This window comes from Aspergillus stella-maris (assembly GCF_047715825.1).
Source record: "Aspergillus stella-maris strain CBS 113639 unplaced genomic scaffold BDV14scaffold_79, whole genome shotgun sequence".
In the NCBI taxonomy this organism is placed as follows: Eukaryota; Fungi; Ascomycota; class Eurotiomycetes; order Eurotiales; family Aspergillaceae; genus Aspergillus; species Aspergillus stella-maris.
In genome coordinates this window covers 1-20,715 of record NW_027396873.1, presented here as the reverse complement: position 1 = coordinate 20,715, position 20,715 = coordinate 1, and the positions used below count along the sequence as shown (strand labels likewise).

At 50.5% G+C, this 20,715-nt stretch overlaps 9 protein-coding genes across 9 annotated transcripts; 6 read left to right on the top strand and 3 right to left on the bottom strand.

The window, feature by feature from the left end:
* Positions 1-103: 103 nt before the first annotated feature.
* BDV14DRAFT_141613 (carbonic anhydrase) lies at positions 104-1,817 on the top strand. The gene is made up of 2 exons (XM_073766349.1): positions 104-465; positions 929-1,817. Exons 1-2 carry the CDS (start codon positions 453-455, stop codon positions 1,657-1,659), a joined length of 744 nt encoding a protein of 247 aa, XP_073623416.1. The 5' UTR covers positions 104-452; the 3' UTR covers positions 1,660-1,817.
* Positions 1,818-2,081: 264 nt separating this feature from the next.
* Positions 2,082-3,881, bottom strand: BDV14DRAFT_211624 (sugar transporter; the record flags this gene model as incomplete). The annotated part of the gene is made up of 6 exons (XM_073776128.1): positions 2,082-2,477; positions 2,545-2,813; positions 2,845-2,852; positions 2,890-3,166; positions 3,232-3,738; positions 3,803-3,881. The coding sequence occupies 6 exons, from the start codon at positions 3,879-3,881 to the stop codon at positions 2,082-2,084; spliced, it is 1,536 nt and encodes a 511-aa protein (XP_073623415.1).
* A 489-nt stretch (positions 3,882-4,370) lies between these two features.
* BDV14DRAFT_211623 (FMN-dependent dehydrogenase-domain-containing protein) lies at positions 4,371-7,392 on the bottom strand (the record flags this gene model as incomplete). The annotated part of the gene is made up of 7 exons (XM_073776127.1): positions 4,371-4,943; positions 5,015-5,217; positions 5,265-5,319; positions 5,380-5,524; positions 5,852-6,193; positions 6,257-7,247; positions 7,305-7,392. The coding sequence occupies 7 exons, from the start codon at positions 7,390-7,392 to the stop codon at positions 4,371-4,373; spliced, it is 2,397 nt and encodes a 798-aa protein (XP_073623414.1).
* A 403-nt stretch (positions 7,393-7,795) lies between these two features.
* BDV14DRAFT_204655 (major facilitator superfamily domain-containing protein) lies at positions 7,796-9,589 on the top strand (the record flags this gene model as incomplete). The annotated part of the gene is made up of 5 exons (XM_073774567.1): positions 7,796-8,008; positions 8,072-8,282; positions 8,337-8,403; positions 8,452-8,915; positions 8,979-9,589. The coding sequence occupies 5 exons, from the start codon at positions 7,796-7,798 to the stop codon at positions 9,587-9,589; spliced, it is 1,566 nt and encodes a 521-aa protein (XP_073623413.1).
* Positions 9,590-10,090: 501 nt separating this feature from the next.
* On the top strand, positions 10,091-11,426 carry BDV14DRAFT_211619 (enolase C-terminal domain-like protein; the record flags this gene model as incomplete). The annotated part of the gene is made up of 3 exons (XM_073776126.1): positions 10,091-10,319; positions 10,377-10,598; positions 10,673-11,426. Exons 1-3 carry the CDS (start codon positions 10,144-10,146, stop codon positions 11,424-11,426), a joined length of 1,152 nt encoding a protein of 383 aa, XP_073623412.1. The 5' UTR covers positions 10,091-10,143.
* A 390-nt stretch (positions 11,427-11,816) lies between these two features.
* On the top strand, positions 11,817-12,753 carry BDV14DRAFT_192940 (uncharacterized protein; the record flags this gene model as incomplete). Its single annotated transcript, XM_073771698.1, has 3 exons — positions 11,817-11,933; positions 12,025-12,237; positions 12,307-12,753. 3 exons carry the CDS (start codon positions 11,817-11,819, stop codon positions 12,751-12,753), a joined length of 777 nt encoding a protein of 258 aa, XP_073623411.1.
* A 414-nt stretch (positions 12,754-13,167) lies between these two features.
* Positions 13,168-13,565, top strand: BDV14DRAFT_182531 (uncharacterized protein). The gene has a single exon (XM_073770240.1). The coding sequence runs from the start codon at positions 13,359-13,361 to the stop codon at positions 13,551-13,553; it is 195 nt and encodes a 64-aa protein (XP_073623410.1). The 5' UTR covers positions 13,168-13,358; the 3' UTR covers positions 13,554-13,565.
* A 648-nt stretch (positions 13,566-14,213) lies between these two features.
* On the bottom strand, positions 14,214-15,923 carry BDV14DRAFT_192939 (uncharacterized protein; the record flags this gene model as incomplete). Its single annotated transcript, XM_073771697.1, has 1 exon — positions 14,214-15,923. The coding sequence occupies one exon, from the start codon at positions 15,921-15,923 to the stop codon at positions 14,214-14,216; it is 1,710 nt and encodes a 569-aa protein (XP_073623409.1).
* A 1,796-nt stretch (positions 15,924-17,719) lies between these two features.
* On the top strand, positions 17,720-19,763 carry BDV14DRAFT_141560 (DUF409 domain protein). Its single transcript, XM_073766348.1, has 3 exons — positions 17,720-18,447; positions 18,504-19,122; positions 19,170-19,763. Exons 1-3 carry the CDS (start codon positions 18,084-18,086, stop codon positions 19,606-19,608), a joined length of 1,422 nt encoding a protein of 473 aa, XP_073623408.1. The 5' UTR covers positions 17,720-18,083; the 3' UTR covers positions 19,609-19,763.
* The last annotated feature ends 952 nt before the right edge of the window (positions 19,764-20,715 follow it).

The following is a 20,715-nucleotide window of genomic DNA, read 5'->3' as shown; positions in this document are numbered from 1 at the left end:
AGATAAGATATAGCGAGATCAGACAACATGATCTCGAAACTTAGAACAAGAACAAGGAAAGAATAAATGAAGAATACCACGTCAATGCTCCATTCCATTTTCTTATCGCTGAGTTTATTGATGAGTATATTGTTGCTACGTGGCTGTCAGCCCTAGTTGCCGCATCATACAACTCTTTGGTGTTGTGTATGAGGGACTTATTGCTGGTGATATAGCGTGGCGTGGCATGCTCCATGCTTCGTCCGTCAAAGGAACATTGTACTACAGTGCGATGCGATGCGAACACTTGAATCTATGCTCTCTGTGCAACGATAAGATTCAGAGATCAGGATGAGACCATTTGAAGTAGGCATATATTTACCCCGTCTCATCCGTGGGGATAATGTAGATTTTATACCATTTCATTCAACCGGAAATCGACCTATACTTTTCCATACTTTCTCAATCTACAGATGGCGAGTCAAGGTACGTTCTCTTATTTTGCTTTATATGCATGTTTGTATGCGCAGCTTTCCGGAGTCTCAGGCGGGAGTGGTGCTTCACGTGCAGGCTGCCTGCATGAACCTGTCTCACTGCCACTGCCACTGCCTCTGCCACTGCCAATTCAATCTTGCAAACGCAGGCATGAGCGCAGGTCCAAGTGCAGATGGGATGCAGACGCATGCAGGTCATCTTTGTTGCAATCCCGTCACTGGCTACCTCCCTACTTATAACCTCCAAGCCCCTGCACCCTCGATTCCGATGTTTATTCAAGGAGTGACACCGCGCAACCTGAGGATGCTGTGTCAGTATCTACCTACTTTGAACTGACCTAGCTACCGTCCATACCTTCCATAATACCTCTTAATCCATCTCACCCCATCCATTCCCTTCTATTCCCCAGCGCCAAGTCGATTCGAAGCTAACAATCTCAAAACGCACCCACTAGACCCCATCCTCTCAAAAGCCCTATCAACAAACAAACGATGGGCGAACTATACATCCCAACAGGACCCAACGCTGTTTCCCACCCTCTCAACCGCCCAACACCCCCGAATTCTTTGGCTCGGATGCTCTGACTCTCGATGCCCCGAGACAACATTGCTTGGTCTACAGCCGGGAGATGTGTTTACGCACAGGAATATAGCGAATATAATTTCCGAGCAGGATGGAAGTGTGAATGCTGTTATTGAATACGCTATTGTCCATTTAAAGATTAGGACTGTTTTTGTATGCGGGCATACGAAGTGCGGTGGTGTACAAGCCGTTCTTCAGAACAAGGAGGTGAAGGAAGGCTCAAGTGCAAGTGCGCTAACACCCTGGCTTGCACCACTACGAACGCTAGCAAGGGATCATCGCTCCCTTCTCAAGACATTAGACCTTGAACGGGCGGCCCTGGCACTTGTCGAGTTGAATGTTCTCTCTGGCGTTAGGACTGTTCTAGGCAGGAAAGTTGTTAGGGAGGCCGTTAGGGATAGGGGGGTTAGCGTTCATGGGTTGGTTTACGATGTGGGTTGTGGGAGGTTGAGGGAGGTTGATGGGTCTACGCTTGTAAATGGTGGTGGTAAGGTTGTGAGTAGTAGGAGGAGTGTTGAAGGGAGGAATGTTGAGAGTAGGGCTGGGGTTGGGAGGGTTGGTGGTGGTGGTTTAGGGGGTAGGAGAGGGTCGTTGTTCGTTTAGGAAGGGAGAATCTACTTTCCTAGGTGTTAGGCATTAGGCATTAGGCATGCGTCGGAAGCTATGCTGACGGTTTTCTGTATAGTATACTATCATTGTGACTCAATCGACTCTATTATACTGTATTCTGAATGCTGGGCTTGGGTTTTGCGCACATCGCTATGAATTGATTGTTATATTTATCTTGATCTCGGTCTCACAAATCCAGCGAGCCTATATTGCATTATCAGTATGGGTAAATCTAGGACGTGGAATATTCTATCGTGCCAATAATGCTCTATCTATACACGGACAGGGACGGGACAACTGGCCATCATTGATTCTTTAAAGGCTGATGAAAGTAGGTTACTACGGTAGTTGCCAGGAAACGAAAGCCAAGTCCAAACCCTAAGCACAAACATATCCGCGATAATATCCAGCAAGCCCTAAGCAACCTCAACATGCTCAACCCTCTCCTGAGTACCCTCACCCTTCTCCCCATCCCCTCCAGCCCCCCTCTCCTCAGCCAAACTCACATCCTTTCCAGCCCTCATCGCCCTCCAAAGCTCATCCGACTTCCTAACAGGTGAAACACCATGATCCATAAACGCCAGATCCACAGCCTCAAGACTAAACCCCGCAGTCTCGGGATAAAGAAAGTAAACCATCGGCACGAACGCAAGATTGAATGCCGCAAAGATAATGTACGTTCGCCAGCCAATATTCGCTATAGCAACGGGGACAATCTCGATTACTATAAAGGTTGATAGCCACAGGAAGGCTGTTGCCAGTCCAATGCCTTTTGAGCGATGCGCGAGGGGGAGGATTTCGGGGCCGTAGCACTATGCCATCCAGTATTCATTAGCACTGAGTGCAGAGGGAATGAGGACTTTTGGGAAGCTTCCTTACCCAGATCCCACCCATGAATCCCCATGTGTAGAAAGCCTGGTACGCGAAGAGCATCGCTGCTGCTACAATTCCTGAAACGTGTGTGTCGATCGCAAGCATGGCGGCCATGATAGCCATCACGGACGCCATGCCAGTAGCAGAGGCTATGAACGACCGGCGCCGTCCAAGCTTCTCAATGGTGTACCATGTTCCGAACGAGGCGACAAGGAACCATATCTGCAGGAACCCAGACATGAGAAGCGCAAAGTTCCTGTCAAAGCCGACTGAGTCTTCGAAGCTGCATCATTTCAGTTAGTGTACCCTCCATGCTGTAAGGCCGTGGCATCCATATAGGAATGTACGTACATCACGGTAGTGTAATAACTAATAGGCGTACTCCCGCTCCAAGCCTGACACGCATTCAATAGACAAGCGAGGAAAACGCGACGGCGGGATCGGACCTGGTCGTTCTTGAGAAGGTCAGACCACCCCTTTTGCTCGTGTTCGAGAGCCAGTGCGTCTTGGATCTCAGCCACTGTGGCCGCCAGTGCAGCTTCGTCGACAACGCCATGGGAGGAGCGTAAGAGGCGGAGAACCTCTGTGCCCTCTTGGTATCGATCATGCTGGAACAACCAGCGGGGAGCTAGGTAGACATGCATTTTAGTTCCAAAATCCCCAGTAGAATGTATCAAGGACAGCGAGTCTTACACTCCGGCATAAAGAGCAACATCCCACTAAGAACAATCCCCAGAAAAGCCTGGAACGCCATCGGAAACCGCCACGAGACACTACCATTATACCCCGACAGGCCATAATCAATCCAGTACGCCAGTACCTGTCCCAGTATAAGAAACGTCAATGACACAGCCATGAGCATCCCCCTGGTTTCTTTCGTTGCGAGCTCGCTCTGCCAAACGGCTAGATTACTCGAGATGAGTCCGAGCCCGACGCCTGCGACGATCCGTCCGATAATTAATTGTGCGGTGGTATAGCTCGACGCTTGCAATATGGCGCCGATACTTAGAATGCCTGATCCGAATTGCGCGATTGTTAACCTGCCCCAGCGGCCGCCGAAGATACTGGTTCCTAGACAGCCGAAGAGGCACCCGATGACGAAGAGCGCTGTTACTGTTCCTTCCATTGAGGAGGTAAGGTGGAATGTTGATTTGAAGGTGTCGGCTGTTAGGAGGCCGCCGATGACTCCGTCGTCGTAGCCTAGCATCCAATAAGCGTCAGCAAGAGGGAGGTTCTCGGACAGACCGCATGAAGTGCAGCTTGCCGAAGATGGTGAATCCCATTCCCGTTGAGACAGAAATGCCTGCAATCAGACTGCGGCCTGAGAGGCCGAGGTATACCATCTTGATGTAGACTATGAGGTTTCTGGGTGCTTTTCTGCAGTGAGAGTGAGAACCCCCCTACCGCATGAGTTCCGTACCGCCTTATCAACAACAACGTCTTATGCCTGCACTACTCACGCCCCAAACATCATCCGACACTGTCAAGCTTTCCAAGTGGGACTAGCTTCAGTCTTGTCCTATGGGGTAAGGACCATACGCGGGGAAGGCGGGTCATCCTGGTGCTCGGGGAGAAGCCCGAACTGTTAAACGGCGCCGTGCATGGGGCATCCCTTAGACGTGGGATGGCAAGGCGTGGGATGGCACTACGTGGGGTTTCCCCTCTCTCTACATCTATAGAGTTCTTGGAAAGTCGATCAATCGAATATCTTGCAAGTTATTGGTGGAATATGCTTGATTCAATCAGCCCATGCATTACCTATGGATGCCGGGGTAACCCCAAGCAAGTACACCCCTACTCCGTATGAAATGACAGGCAGCACATGAAACAAATCACAACGCAGCCCTCAACCGCCCATCAACAGCCCTCAAAACAACATACAAACTCTCCAAATAAGGCGCACTTATACCTAACTCCCTCGCCCTCCTAACCGGAAACCCAAGAATAACATCAATCTCCATCGGCCGTCCACTCCTGAAATCCGTCTGCATACTACTCCCAATTCCCGGCATGGCATTAATGCGCTCCATCAATGTATCCACTAACCCCTCATGCAGCTGAACACCGCAAGCACGCGCAATGGCAATGACCTCGCGCATCAATTGACGCGTGTAGGGCTCTGCGTCTGGCGAAGAACGGAGCCAGGTCTGTGTATCGACGTTTGTGAGTGTCGTTAGGGAGTTCCAGGCGGCGTTCCAGACGACTTTTTCCCAGCGCTGACGCTGCATGTCGTTTAGGACTGTGAAGACTGTGTTTCCCTGCGTGAGAAGGGAGGCGAATGTTTGCAGGCGGTGGTGTTCGGTTTCTTCGTTGAGGGCGGGGTTTGGGAAGAGGCCGATTTGCATGTCTTCTGATTTCGTGTGGGTGATTATACCGGGGGTGCTTTGGTTGGCGCCGACCCAGGTCTGAATAAATGGTTTTTTGTTAGTTGTGTTTTCACTTGGAAAGGGGATAGAGTAGGTAGGTAGGTACTAACCACACAAGTCAAAATCGAGGCCTTGGGGAACTGCTTCCGGAAAGCCTCTTCATTCCCGACCCCATTCTGAATGATCACGATTGTTGTTCGGGTTTCGTCTACTACTGGAGCCAGTTTTGTGGCTACTTCTTCCTGGTCGATTGCTTTGTGTGCGCAGACGACGTAGTCGACGGGGCCGGTAGCCTCGGCGGGCGATTTCACCACTGCGACTGTTAGCACAGAATATAGACAGCAAACAGCAATTGTTTACCCTTGTGCGGATGGAAGGTGTGGGTTCCGTGGTTTTCGCTATTAATTTTAATCCCCTAGGTCGCCACTTGTCAGCCGTTGCACGGATATACTCTGTTGAAGAGAGGGAAACAAACATTAGCCTTCACAGCATCATAGTTGGATCGCGCAACCACCGTCAGGCGCACGCGGTCGGAGCGATTGAGGATGAAGGCGTAGAAGGAGCCAATCCTGACGGTTGTTAGAAAGATGCGATTGTCATTCACCGAAGACAGACTCACGCTCCGAGCCCGTAGAGAAGGACGTCAATTCTATCGGACATGATACGCTACTGATGAAGATAGAGAGGGACAATGACAGGCGAGAGGGAAAAATGCTAGGAGTGATTCATATGGGTGCCGATACAATTAGACTGAACAGCCTTTGCTTTTTAGTTTTGTTGCATATTATGCCAACAGCAGCTTGGTTGATCGTCCTAAAAACATCCCACGTCATTGAATCCCCGCAGTCTGGCCCCCGGGGGGTCGGAGCAGGTCCGCGTGGGGGTTGAGATAGGGCTAATACAACTCAGTATAGCCGGGACAGACCCGGACACTATACTACTCCAACTATAGCTTCACACTCCCCACCAACTCTCTCTCCAGCCGACTGGTATTAATCATCTCCGGTTTGAGATCCTTTAGACTCGTTGCGCCGAGAAAGGTCATGTTGGCTTGGATTTCCTGGTGTAGAATCTGCACCATTCGGCGGACCCCTTTCTCCCCGTACCCTGATGACAGACTGTACAAGAAAGGCCGGCCCAGTCCAACAGCTGTGGCTCCTAGGGCAATAGCTTTGAGGACGTCTGTACCTCGACGGATACCACCGTCGATGAAGATTTGCATTTTGCCGTCTAGAAGATGGGGTGCGAATTTGCGGATTTCAAGTAGCGTAAGTAGAGGCGCTTGTGCACTTTGCAGATAGATAGATCAGTATAGAGCACACACTTGATGGAAAAACTAGACAGGCACTCACGTATCCTGAGACCTCCCCCCATGATTGCTCAGCACAATCCCCTGAACCCCATGCTCATACGCAAGAACCGCATCCTCAACACACTGAATCCCCTTAATAACAACCGGCAAATCCCCCGTCAAGTCCTTTAGCCAGTCCAGAATATCCCAGTCAATGACCGGTGAAATAGAACTAGCCATGATCTTAGCCACCCCCTCACCCTGCGCATCGCTATCTGTAGCAGAAACATCAAGGTTCATCCGTTCATCCATCTCGCGCTTCCCGACGACTGGTGAATCTACCGTGATCCATATCCCCTTTACTCCAATCTTAACCGCGCGCTTGACCATCTCGACAGACTTGGAGATGTCGCGGTGCACATATAGCTGGAAGAAGAGCGGCTGGTCCTCTGTGACTCGGCTCGCTCGTACTTTTTCAACGGGCATGCTGGAGCCGTTTGCTAGGACCTGCGCTAGACCTTCCTTTCCTGCTGCTGCTGCAAGGGCACACTCGCCTTCTGGGTGCGCGTACTTGGCGATGCCAACGGCTGACATGTAAACCGGTAAAGCCACTTTATGGCCAAGAATCGACGTGCTCGTGTCCACACTCGCGACTTTCTTAAGGATCCGTGGCCGAAGCGCAACCTTTTGGTACGCCCTTGCGTTATTCCGCTTGCTGATTTCGTCGTCTGCGGCTGAGGCATAGTATGCCCATGCATTGGGTGTCAGATATTGCTGCGCGACCTGCTCAAAGTCATGCAGATTGATGAGTGTATTGAGCGGTGGTGGAGTATTGGCTATAGCCTGTATTTGAGCCGTTGCTTTGGTAGCATCTGCTTTTTCTTTCACGGTCTCTGCTAATTCCGCGGTGTCGATGTGCCCGCGCAGAGCGGTTGCGGGCAGTGTCTCAGCTAGTAGTTCTGGCGAGTGTACGGAGTCAAAGTCGCTTGTTGCGTCTCGGCCAGCACAGCGGAGAAGCACTTTTGCGCCGCCGGGGTGCTCGTCTAAGAATCCTTGTCTTGTTAGCTACCTGATGACTGACTTGACTGGGGAACCATATCGGGCCTTACCTGTAACATCATACACAGCACCGTGAATGGCCACCCAGCATGACTGCCGGCTGTTATGCTGTGCAATCTCGGCACGAGTCACCGTCATGATGCTACAGTTATGATATGTTCCTAGTTGATTGCTACTCCATCTGTTGAGTCCAGCATAAAAGTAGTGCAGTAGACGTAGAGTCGGCGCTCAACGACCTGCGACCCCCACAGGACGTGGAGGGCGTGGGGGTCACACTGTTGGCCCCAGGGCCCCTGTCGAGTCTAGTCGTCAGTTGATCGACTCGACTCGAGCTACGTAGCTATTCCTTCGCTCCACTTCTTTCAACTCCAGGATGCAGGATCGACCGTCCCACCCTTGGGCGTGTTGGCGGGGAATCCGGGGTGAAGCCGGACTCTCCATGGGACGGCTCAAGCCCGGGTTAGGGTATATAACCTATACCTCAACAACCCGTTCGACATTAGCCACTTTATATCCAACATACCTGTGTATACAAGGAGATATGACTGACCAAACAGACCATTATAAGCCCGACGCTACCCACGTCGAAGGCACCGACACAGCCAAAATCCACAATGGCGATAGAGCACTCGCACTATTCGACAATCTCGAAGACATGCACGAGACCTTTGAGCCAGGCGAGGAGAAGAAACTAGTCCGCAAGATTGACTTGATGATTTTACCCTTTTTAGCTGTTTGCTATGCTTTCTACTATGTATGTGAACCGGAAAACCCCTCACATGGGTTGCGCTGACCACAGTCGGGTGAAATGCAACAGATCGATAAAACGACCCTCTCCTACGCGGCTATCTTTGGTATCGAAGAGGATCTCAATCTCAGTGGCACTGAATATTCCTGGCTCTCGAGTGTCTTTTACTTTGGGTTTCTTGTTTGGTCGTTTCCGACTAATCTTTTGATGCAACGGTTTCCGGTTGGGAAGTATTTGGGTGTGAACATTTTTCTTTGGGGGTTTTTCTTGATGTTGCAGGGTTGGTATATCCCATTCCACCAAGCACTGGGGTGTTAGCTAACGAGGTATCTAGCTGCCGCAAAGAACTTCACACAGCTTGCTGTTCTGAGAGTCATTTCAGGTGCGGCCGAGGCATGCAGGTGAGTCCGATCAGTCTTGCCGTCCACGATACATGCTGACAATACCAGCGACCCAGCATTCATGCTCATCACAAGCATGTGGTATACCCGTCGCCAGCAACCCATCCGTATCGGCCTCTGGTACACAGCCAACGGCTTCGGTATTGCAATCGGTGGTCTTCTAGGCTACGGCATCGGGCAGATAAAAGGCGCTCTGTCATCGTGGAAATACGAGTTCCTGATCATCGGCGCCCTCTGCTCGGCATGGGGTATTATCATGATCATCTTCCTACCCGATTCTCCCATGACGGCACCCCAATTATCTGATCGAGAGAAACGTCTAGCTGTTGAGCGGCTCCGCGATAACCAGACTGGAATCGAGAACCGGAACCTCAAACCTCGACAGATTCTTGAAGCTTTGACGGATTGGAAAGTGTGGACTTTCTTTCTATTGGGGTTCTCGGGGAATATACCTAACGGTGGGATCTCAAATTTTGGGACGTTGATTATTAAGGGGTTTGGGTTTAGTACCTGTATGTCTTCTTTACTTCCACCCCTAACACTTCCCTTGAAATTGACCGCTAATCATGGTATAGTGGTCACAACCCTAATGCAAATCCCCTACGGCGCCTTCATCGCAATAATGATCCTATCAGCCGTATTCATAAACGACAAACTCCCCCACAACAACCGCTGCCTCGTCGCAATCGCCTTTCTCCTCCCAAACCTCGCTGGCTCATTTGGCCTCTGCTACGTCCCTGAATCGCAGCAAGTCGGCCGCTTAATCTGCTACTACCTCACAGGCTCCTACAACGCCTCGTTCGTAATCATCCTGTCCATCCTAACGGGTAATATAGCAGGGCACACCAAGAAGGCCATTACAAACGCGATGATTTTCTTGGGTGTTTGTGCGGGGAATATTGCCGGTCCGTTCTTTTATAAGGCGGAGCAAGCGCCGGGGTATTCGTTGGGTATTTGGTCTATGATTGTGGCGAACTTTGTGGAGATTGGGCTTATTGTTATACTGGGGGGTTGTTTGGCGATGGAGAATCGGAGGAGGGATCGGGTGCAGCGGATTGGGGGTGGTGATGGGGATGGGGATGGGGATGGTGGGCAGGCGGATGAGATGCGCAGGTTGGAGTTGGATCGCACGGCGTTTAGCGATTTGACGGATAAGGAGAACTTGAATTTTCGGTATTTGTACTAATAGGCTTACTTTTGAGGTGTAGATATGTGAGAGAATGTAATTCATGATTCTACATCGATGTGTTGTTTACAGAGTAGCCCAGAGTAGAAGCATGGGACCACCCAGTTGACCAGGTTTAGCAATGATACAATAGCCAACTCTACTTGTTATCATCTCCACTGAATCATAACGCTGATCAACATCCTTCAAGTATTCTTCCACCAATAACCTCCACATCCAACTAGCGTGGGGACGTCTGGGGGTGGCCGGAACATGTCCGGGGGTTCTCCGCATCTTAGGGCTTCCTCTCCGCATTTTCACCTGCTCTTTCACATCTTCCTCCTCCTCTTTCAACCCCCACGCAGGATGCCCAGAGAGCGTGGGGTGTCCTAGGTCAGGGAGTACAGTGGGATGTTCACATGCCGAAGAGGAAAGCTCCAAAGATACCCCGACAGCTGGGGTCTTCCTTCATATACGCGGACTTTTCCCCGCGATCAAGTCAGTCGCATTTTCCCTGCATTCATTCTATCCATTCCATTTCTAATTGCAATCGCGATCGCAGATCAGCTACAGCCATGGTCAAAATCAAATCCATCGAGTACTTCCGCCTCAAGCCGCGCTGGCTCTTCGTCAAGATCACAGATGAAGAAGGTAAATTCGGCTGGGGCGAGGGCACACTCGAGGGTCATTCTCTCGCCGTCGAGGGCGCGTTAGACGAGATAATTACGCGTCTTGTTGGCTTGGAGGCTGAGTGAGTCATACCCGTGTTCTTCTATCCCTTCAAGTGCTTCCAGTTGACGTGGAACAGCGACATCGAACACATCTGGCAGGTCATCTGGCGACTGGGCTTCTACCGCGGCGGACCGGTCTTCATGTCCGCCATGTCGGGCATTGATATCGCCCTGTGGGATCTCAAGGGTCGGAGACTAGGTGTGCCTGTTTACCAATTACTTGGTGGAAAGGTGCGTTCCAAGGTACAGGTTTATGCTTGGATTGGGGGTGATCGACCTAGTGATGTTGAGGCTGCTGCGTGAGTATACCACACAGATATCCCTCACATTATACGAAAAGACCAAAGCTAATGCTACTGTTATTGTTATATAGCAAAGCACGCATAGCCCAAGGCCTAAAATGCATAAAAATGAACGCAACCGAAGACATGAACTGGCTTGACTCCCCCTCCGTGCTAAACTCCTGCGTCGAGCGCCTCAAAACCGTCAAGGCGCTCGGTCTAGACGCGGGCCTCGATTTTCACGGCCGCCTACACAGACCAATGGCCAAACAGCTCGCAAAGGCACTTGAGCCATACCAGCCTCTCTTCATTGAAGAGCCGCTGCTCGTCGAACACCCAGAGGCAATCAAGCAATTGTCAAATCATACCACTATCCCCATTGCATTTGGCGAGCGCCTGTATACAAGATGGGACGTGAAGCGCTTTCTTGAAGATTCCTCCGTCGATGTCCTACAGCCTGATATTGCGCATGCGGGGGGTATTTCCGAAACGAAGCGCATCGCTACGTTGGCAGAAACATACGACGTCGCGATTGCGCCGCATTGTCCGCTAGGTCCCATTGCCCTTGCGGCCTCAATGCAGGTGGCGATTTGCACGTCGAACTTTGTTATCCAGGAGATGTCGCTGGGGATGCATTATAATGTTGAAGCGGGCGATATTGATTTGAATAGTTATCTGCTTGATAAGAGCGTTTTTGAGATTCGGGATGGGTATGTGGATGCCCTTAAAATGCCGGGGCTGGGGATTGAAATCGATGAGGAGCTGGTTAGGCGGATTTCGAAGGAGACCGAGCCCTGGCAGTGTAAGGAGTTTTATGGGGGGGATGGGGCTGTTAGGGAGTGGTAGGTGGTTTTGACTAGATTGGGGTTTAGAGTAGAGTAGAGTATAGATGTCTTGAATTGAGTGTTGGTTCAAAGCTTTGCATTGTATATCATGTATATCTGGCTGTGTACTGGAATGATTCTGTTATGGCAGTTGTATCCCCCCTCTCCATTCTACCACTGCTATTACCCAGTCTGAGTTAATCTACTCACTCAGACCCCGTCCTCCCTCTTTTTCCAAATATTGAACCCCCACCCTCCCACTCGTATGCGGGGAGAGAGCGTGGGGGTGCGCCTCGGGGGAATCCTGACGCGAAACCATAGATAAGTTAAGGTACATAGTTATATAACTCGGCCGTCTCCCCGCATTGCCTGCAAAACAAAATACACCACACCACACCGCATCACAATGACAATGAACCTCTTCTCCCTCACCGGCCGAACGGCCCTCGTAACAGGCGGCACCCGAGGCATAGGGCAAGCCATGGCCCTTGCACTGGCTGAGGCGGGTGCAAACATTGTTCTTATTCAGGTGCGCAAAGCTTTTGGTCCCTTTGACGAGCATTTCAAGATTTCTACGGCCCAAATAACGAGTGAGTGAGAACACTGACAGATCGCTGCAGAGAGACACAACCAACCAATCCACAAAACAGCAAATCGAAGCCCTAGGCCGCAAAGCAACAATCTACACAGCTGATCTCGCCTCGCAGAAAGAAATCTCTACTCTTGTATCGAGAGTCACGTCCGATGGACACGATATCGATATCCTCCTCAACTGCGCGGGGATTCAGCGCCGGCACCCGAGTCATTTGTTTCCGTTGGAGGATTGGGATGAGGTGCGTTGCTCCCATCAATTCCAGCTATACCTACCAGCGAAAACCCCAACTGATTCGGTATATGCCTAGGTCCTCCAAGTAAACCTCACAACAGTATTCACTCTCTGCCGCGACGTCGGCGCATACATGCTCTCGCGCCCCCCAAAACCATCATCCGGTTTCCGCGGAAGCATAATTAACGTCGCCTCCCTCGTCTCATTCCAAGGCGGCCTCACAGTCCCCGCCTACGCGTCAGCAAAAGGCGGCGTGGCCCAACTAACAAAGGCATTATCCAACGAATGGGCGAGCAAGGGTATAAACATCAATGCGATCGCGCCGGGGTATGTTGCTACAGATATGAATACGGCGCTGATCCAGGATAAGGATCGGGCGGAGAGTATTTTGGCTAGGATTCCGGCGGGCAGGTGGGGTGATCCGGATGATTTTAGGGGGAGCGTGGTGTTTTTGGCGAGTCGGGCCAGTGCTTATGTTTCTGGGGAGGTTTTGACTGTTGATGGGGGGTGGATGGGGCGGTAGGTGTAGGGCTACAGGTAGTTTGGGTTGAATCGGTTATGATAGCCTCGCTGGGAATGAGGATTTGGTTCTTTGTTGCTCTTGGGGAAGGAAAGCCTCGATGAGTAGAATAGGGATCCATATCTCTGCAGAAACGGTGTGGAATTCCAAAGTTGGATTTTGCAGGTCACTTAACTCTACGTGCATATATGAGAATGGCTTCTTCCCTGAAAATTTACAGCAGCGCTGCAGAGTGTGCAGTGCTGATCAAGTGAAGGCATCACTATCACTACCACTATCATTATCAACAGTATATGGTCTTTAGCTAGGTGGTAAAATGCTATGGATGTCCAGTTCAAACAAGCGACTTTAGACACAGAACAAGCTTCAATATTCCAGTTGTATGTATTCCCTATAGTAACCATGGCTACATGAATAGGGTAAGTCCATGTCACACGGGTGGGCAATAACCTGGAAGAGGTGCCTACTTACTACTTACGCATCCTACAAGATTAGGTCCCTTACCTCACCTACCCAATTGCACGATTTGAGGCACTCTTCCTTACCACAACAATAAGGGCAAAATTGAGTCTCGGCGCTTTTAACATCTAGCGCAGTAGGTAAGGTAGATGGTAAGGTTGGTATTATGTCTATGGTACTATCAACTCGGTCATTTCTTTAATTCATTGTTTTCCTCTTGCTCCTGGGATATGGATGGCCTTTACAGTGACTTGAGGTCTTTATTGGTCTTTCAGGTAGTGAGGCGAGGTCGGATACTGGTAGATATGTACTTGGTGATAAATGCGGGGAGAGAGTGGAGGTAAGTTGAATTATCTGCGCACTATCAATGGCGGTGAAAAAGTCACGGCTCAGGTGGGCACTAACGAAGGTAGGTAGGAAAGGATAAAACATGTATAAGGTGAATAGATGCCAAGCTCAAGAAGCGAGCGCCGGGCCAAAGGGGTAAAGTCTCAGGTACCGCTTTCAGGATCCGAGTGGGGATGGCCTCATGCTGGTTAGACCGAAAAATCTGGGTGGTCTATGCGGGGTATCTACATTTTCAATTAAGTAACCAGTGATTAGTTTGAAAGCCAAGTTCTTAGATCATAGTTGATATGCATAATTGGTATCGAAATTGTGCGCTATATGCGCTGAGCTAAAATGTAAGACATAGCTGAGAATGTCTGCTTGACGTCGTAGATGCTGGAGCGACGTGGCTCACGGGTAGGGTATGTACATAGGGTTCATCGGACAGTTTCCGAGATGATATTTTGAGAATGATGTATGATGGAAGATGCAACGCTGAAATCATGAATAGGAAGTGAGAGTTTGGATTCTCTCAATTCGGTAGATATCCGGTATACCATACAGGACAGCACCTGGCTATCAACTATAGGCATCCATGCAGTCTAGCAAGCTTCCATAGGACCTCGTCAAGAGGGTTCGAATAGAGTAGTGGAGAGGTGATGGGTGTCGTCTGCAGGTTACTCGTGGTGATGCCCGCTTTTCCGTGTGATAAAGTCGAAGAGGTTGCTGAGTCGGTGTCGGCGCTTTCCTTTCGTTTGACGCGAAGAATCCTGTTGCCCGTTCATTGCTCGGCTTGTCTCTTTTAAATGAGGTACGCTGGATTGCACACCGTTTGTGTCGGGCTTTACATCGTCCGCCTTTCGCTGAGACCAGGCCCTGCGCACCGAATTCTGCTGAATAGGCTTGAGCTCCGCCGGCTCATCCATAGATTGTCGCGGTGTGGGAAGCACTGAATGTCTGTTCGTTGATGAATTGCGCCTATTAGACCTTTGCATGAAGGCGGCGCCTGTGGAGTTGGAGCGCTTAGACAAACTGCCGTAGCCAGTCGATCGGTCTGTTGCTGGAGATTGAGTGGCTGAAGCGGTCCAAGTCACAATCCGTCGGTTCGGGTCCGCCGCTTGGGTATCGATACTGCTCCTCCTCGAGTGCGTGTAGTTTTCGCTTCCAGATGCTGTCGAAACAGGTTTCGATACGCTTGTCGAGCGCGAACCCTTTCCGTTGGCTGCGGCATCGGTGTAGTGGAAGTTGTGAGACCAACCTTCTCGGAACGCGACCCAAATGCTTGTAATGGTGATCAACAAACGGAGCTTCTCATCGGTTTCCATTACTTGTTGGTCCAGTGGAAAGTCCTCGGAAATGTCGCTGATGACCGACATGGCAGAGGTGGGCGACGATGGTGCGGTACTTGGTAATGAGTATTTGTCGTAAATTTCAAGGTGATTGACGGCCATTGATGCAATAACTGGGTGTCGGCGAGTAGTAGGGTCAATGACGCTAAACGTGAAGCGCCGGTTGTCTTCCGGCACGATCGATCCGGGAGGCGCGGAAAGGCGACGTTTCCTCGGACCGCGTCGCACCCATCGCATGATCATGAGCCCAGAGTCCGTGTGCGCGGCGAATTCATACGACCCATTGGGCAGAGGCGTCGCTTCCATGACAATCCCAGTGTTCAGGCAGATCTCTGCCTTTCCTTTCGCCAGCGCATCCTCTTTACACGGCTGGCAAATTGTCGCGACAACTTCGTTGTGGTCGCCTTCCTCATCCGAGCTCAGGTTCTTGTCTGCGGTGTCGCCCTGGTACATGTCGCTGGTCGTGACGATCAAGTCATTCGGGCCCAGTCCGCGCTTACCTCGCAAGATCGCAGGAACCTTTCGGGCCACTCTGGGCATAAACAATGTCGAAGGCAAGACATCGAAGACTGGAACTGGACGTGGGGTAGACGACACTTGTTGAAGCTGAAGAAGAAGCTTTGGCCGAAGCTTCAGTCGCTTATGGCGCGCATTTGTCGCAGGGTGAGCTAGTTGGTAAATAGTCTTTGGCCGTGTAACTGGCTGCTTGGGATATTTCTGATTGCTGAAGCTGTGTCGGACAGGCGACGGACCGGCGGTGGAACGCTGATCGTCGTCGCTGGAGGATATAGTCTCAATGGCGGTGACGGGCATTGAGCGACGTTGTTCATAGCGGGGCCTTTCTGGTCTTTCTGGCTCGGTGCGTTTTTCTCTGATCGAAAGACTGCGCTTCCCCCATGAAGGTAAGTTGGAGAGAGAGAAAGGGCGAGGGGAGGAGTGGCGGGAAGGCATGGAGAGCTGTGTTTCCGAGTGGGAACTGGCAAGCTCGCTGTCATGGGCGGCAGCGGCATCAGCTGTCATGCCGAGGTTGAAAAGCATTTCCAGAAATCAATGCTCGACAAGAAAAGAAAGCATCGAAGGCGATGTATCTTCGGCAACTATAGAGCGTGGTCTAGTCGTTGGAGATTGACAGTGATGTGCGCGGCCGATCTATACATAGCAAGACCCAAGCGACGATCCCGAGCAGGAGTAGGTAGGTATAGATGGCAGAGTAGACAAGGAAACAGATGGCTTATGAAGCAGTCAGTCAACGCCGCAAACACTTAATAATGCGGCCCCCACAAAGAAATGGAAGGCGGCTGACGAGAGAAGTACATGGAACAGAAGAATCAGGAGAAGAGGTGGAAAGTGGCTGACAAGAAGGTACTTTTACTGTGTCACGTCAGGCACGAGCATTTGGCGGGGAAATAAGCAAAGAAATGCAGCAGTCCAGCAGAGATTGATTGATCCGGCAAGGAAAGAAACAGGGAGTGGGAACTGGAAAGAGGGCGCTGCAGACCTTAAATTCATGTGTCACGGAGTCAATGGAAGAGACTGGGACTGGAAAAGGCAGCACTTTTTAGCCTGCACTCAAGACTCCACGCCTCAGCTTTCCTCATGTCAGATGGCGGTAGCGGTCTAAGCTTCTACCCACTGTCCGGTCGGAAATCGGCTGGATTCGCTCTGCGTTGGCCGAAGGACGGAACTTAAAGGACGGAAGCAAAAGAAAAGTAGGCTTGCAGCAGAGAGCAGCAGATTCATTGTTCCCATGGAGCTATGATCTCGGTGCGTCACCCTAAAAGCGGTTCTTTTGATACGATCTGAAGACCAGCAGCGACAGCAAATCAGCGTTGGTGTTGGCCCCCAGCACAGCACAATTAATAGAATTAGTCGCCGATCCTTCTTGGTTCGCTTCACTAATCACCACAACTGAACGCCACTTTCTTACCACTGTCCAGCTCTGACTCCTTCCTGCAGCTGAAGCCAGGTCACTACTCAGCCATATAATAAAAGACAAAAGGTCTTCCCGCCAACTCTCCTGAATCCTGTGAACGCGAAATGAGCTGACGGGCTGTTTCGTCCAGACTAGTGGACTCGGTCTGGGCTGACTGGAGTTGGCTGCAATCCGCGCGGACTCTGGAACTGCACCGGGGAACGGACAGTCGGAACTCCCGACTATCCGAACGCCTTGTTCATAACTCAACTGCTTATGTCCGGCCCCGTCCCAATTTTCTTCTCATGGCTTGGCATGACCACTCTTGGGTCTTTGAGTTAGGACTACTACTATCGGTGAACTCATGATTCATCTTGGTGGCAACGGGGCTATTATCAACCCGCTTCATCAACCCTTACTAACCTACCAAATACTAACTTGCAGAGTAGTGTTTCCTTGCACTTCCATCTATGTCGCACAATGCGAACTGGATAACTGTATAGTGTGTGCAAGACATGCACTTGTAGGTTACTGTTCGATTAAACTACGTGCTAAAAACCAGAGGATCGTAGTCCAACACCAACCCAGGAGTATTGCTAACTCCGATAGAAAACTCCGTCTCACCATTCAGTAGTTGACTGTCAGAATTTTGCGGTGGACCTCTTGAATATCGTCCGCTGTCCGCATGAAGGAAACAGTCACGTGTGGAACGGGATTGTGAGCGTTGGCAGGGCGTTGGCTGTGGACTCTGGAGTCGCAGGGCATCCCTGGTTCCGTATCCGAGGGGTCGTAGGGCTGAACAGTCATGCTCAACCTGTCTAAACTTCAAAGTTCCACATTGACATTATTCTTGTTTGGTGCAGGCAGCAATTATTCCATACTTGCCCCTCTGCAAGTGACGCCCAGATTAATACATGCAACCGGATTATTGCCATTTGATGAATGATGAAATCATGATCATAGCCAATTCCCTGCCCTGGTAATCCCTGGGAGCTATCCGAAGCTAGTACATTTGTGCATGTGCGATGAGTAAGCGGCGCTTCTTATGCTTCACTTCCGAGAGGTCCGGAGAATCCAGAGAGAGTTCGGTCGATCAACTGCCTAGGCCCATGTTTCTCTCCCAGCCTTCTTCCATACTTCGGTCATTTGAGGGTCCTTTCGGTCTTGATTTTCATTCGTCAATATCACTTCAATTCGACTTTCAACTGTTCATCCCGCATTCTCCCTTCAGGTCTTGTAACTTCCGATCCCCGAGACTCATGCCACGCGTTTCGTAGCACCCCATCATGAGCACAGCTTCCTCTTCAAAGCAAACAGCTTCTCGACTACCGCGTCTTCTTGATCCGCATCAACCCGTCAAAAGCTTGTCAATTGCTTTTTGGCTTTGGAAGGCTGTCGTCTTTGTTGCTGTCATCGGTTGCCCTGGCCTTGGCTATGACACCTCCTCCAGCCTTCTTCCCTTTCAGGGCAACAGCTCGACCGATGTCATCTCCCCCGCCGAGAATGGTCATTCATCTATTTCGATCCCGCTAAAATTCGTCCGTTGGGACTCGATATATTTTGCCCATATTGCACAGATCGGCTATGTCTTTGAGCAGGAGTGGGCATTCAGCTATGCCTATGGCTATATTGTCAACACCTTGGCTTCCTGTATAACCCGCCATTTTTAAAACTCCAAGCACCGTTGCCATGCTAACACACCGCAGTTTCATCGTTTTCAAATAACTCAAGTGGAGTAGATGGTTTCGCCGTCGCAGCCGTAGCGCTCTCCCATGTAGCCCACTATCTCTCCGTTTTAGCCCTGTACCGGCTCACTATCAATGTCTTCGGCCATGATACTGAGAGAAGGCGCCTCGCTTCTTTCCTATCAGCCGCTCTACATATTATCTGCCCGGCTGGAACTTTTCTTTCTGCGCCGTATGGAGAGTCTCTCTTCTCGTTCCTCAACATCACGGGGTACTACATCTACTCCTCGTCCAAAGTCGATCTCACTACCAGGAAACAACCCTTGAGCCATGTGAAACTGCTGCTGTCAGCATGCTTCTTCGCGGTGGCCACAGCTATTCGCAGTAATGGTGTGCTTAGTGGGATTCTACTAGCATATGATGCTCTTCAGCAAGCCTACGGTATCGTCACTCGGCGGTCTTTTGGGGCCGCCAGCCTTCGCCTGTGCGTCGTTGTTCTCAGCGGTTGTACAGTTGCTCTTGGGCTCGTCGTGCCCCAGTACTTGGCATATACCACGTACTGTATGAACGAGAATATCTCCCGACCCTGGTGCCAGTCACTTATTCCTAGCATCTATGGCTGGGTTCAATCTCATTACTGGTAGGTAATCTGTCTTTCCTATGCTAAGCAGATATTAACTTCCACAGGGGTGTGGGCTTTCTGCGATACTGGACAGTATCGAACATTCCACTCTTCCTACTTGCTTTGCCCATGATGGGTGTCCTATTTCTTTCTTCCTTCTGGGCCGTCGGCGCAGATATTTCATTTTCATCCTCTCAGCCAACCACCAAGACCAGTCCCGCGCTGGCAGCTGGTCCTGCCGCGTCTTTACTTACACGGCTCGCTATAGCTCAGTTTGTCCTCACGGCGATGGCTCTGACCAGCTACCACGTTCAAATCATAAACAGGATCTCGTCAGGGTATCCGTTGTGGTACTGGTACCTCACTAGCCTAGCACTTGGAAGCTCGGACCGTTCGCTGGCTAGGTTGAAGCTGAGTTCGCCGTTCATGGTGCTTGTGCAAACCATGGTGATCTATGCACTTGTCCAAAGTGTTCTGTTTGGCTCGTTCCTACCGCCAGCTTGAGGAATCTACCAGAATACTTTTGATTTTTAATATCTCGCTCATATACTGCGCTTAGATCAATATATGTTTTGCGTATGAGAATCACGAACATGTTCTTGTAATTAGAGAAGCTTGACGTAGATCGCCATAGGCGATCGTATGGAAGAACGCAGATGACTTCAGTAGGGCAGCTTGTCCTACCCAAAACTTGTAAATGTCAATGAGAGCCTGTTTGAATGGATGTATCTTTTATATTTGACACGAAGTTTGTTGCTCAGTTCAATACCTATGGGCTGAACATACCCGTCGCATTGCATGCCTGGACCTCAAATGTATATAACTGTACAGTCCTCTGTACATTGTATATCCATTACCCAGTGAACACCGACTTCGTTGTTACTCCGAACTATCCCTCGATCGGCATCGACTTCGCCTTTGCTTTCATCCTAGCTCGCGCCCCAGATGATGGGCGACAACATGTGGCAAAGGTGGAGGGTCGGATGCTCCGCAACGCATCAAGACCTGAAGAGTCCAAGACAGGAGGGGGTGGCGAATGATCACCTAGTGTTCCAGCAAATCATTCGAGAAATCCATTACTTCATAGTCAAGTAATGTAAGTGAGATTGTACTCTCCAGAGAACACGTGTGTAAGCTATTCATAAAAAGATAAAACGCTCGTGGTGAGAATCGACCTCGCGAGCTGGAGATAACGGTCGGTAGGTGGTGGGGCGCCCCGGCCAAATTAGGCTGCGAGCTTCGTTAACGTATTCGGTAAGCAAGCGGGCCATGTAAGCGAGCGGGCCACCTCACGCGTTTTGGCCGCGATTGGAATACTCACCAAATTCAACCATTAACCATGCCACGAAAAGCGCGTACCAGACCAAGGGATTCAGTTGAGAAGGAAGGTTGAATCCTACTTGCAATATCTGCTATGGAAAAGAAAGAATTACACAGTACTCGTGAAGCTGCACGCGTATATAATGTTTCGCGTACGACACTTGAGCGGCGCTTGGATGGAATCACTTCTCGTGATACCACACGCGCCAACTCCCATAAACTGACTTAAAATAAAGAAGAATCACTTGTACAATGGATTCTCTCTCAAGATTAGCGTGGAGCAGCTCCGCG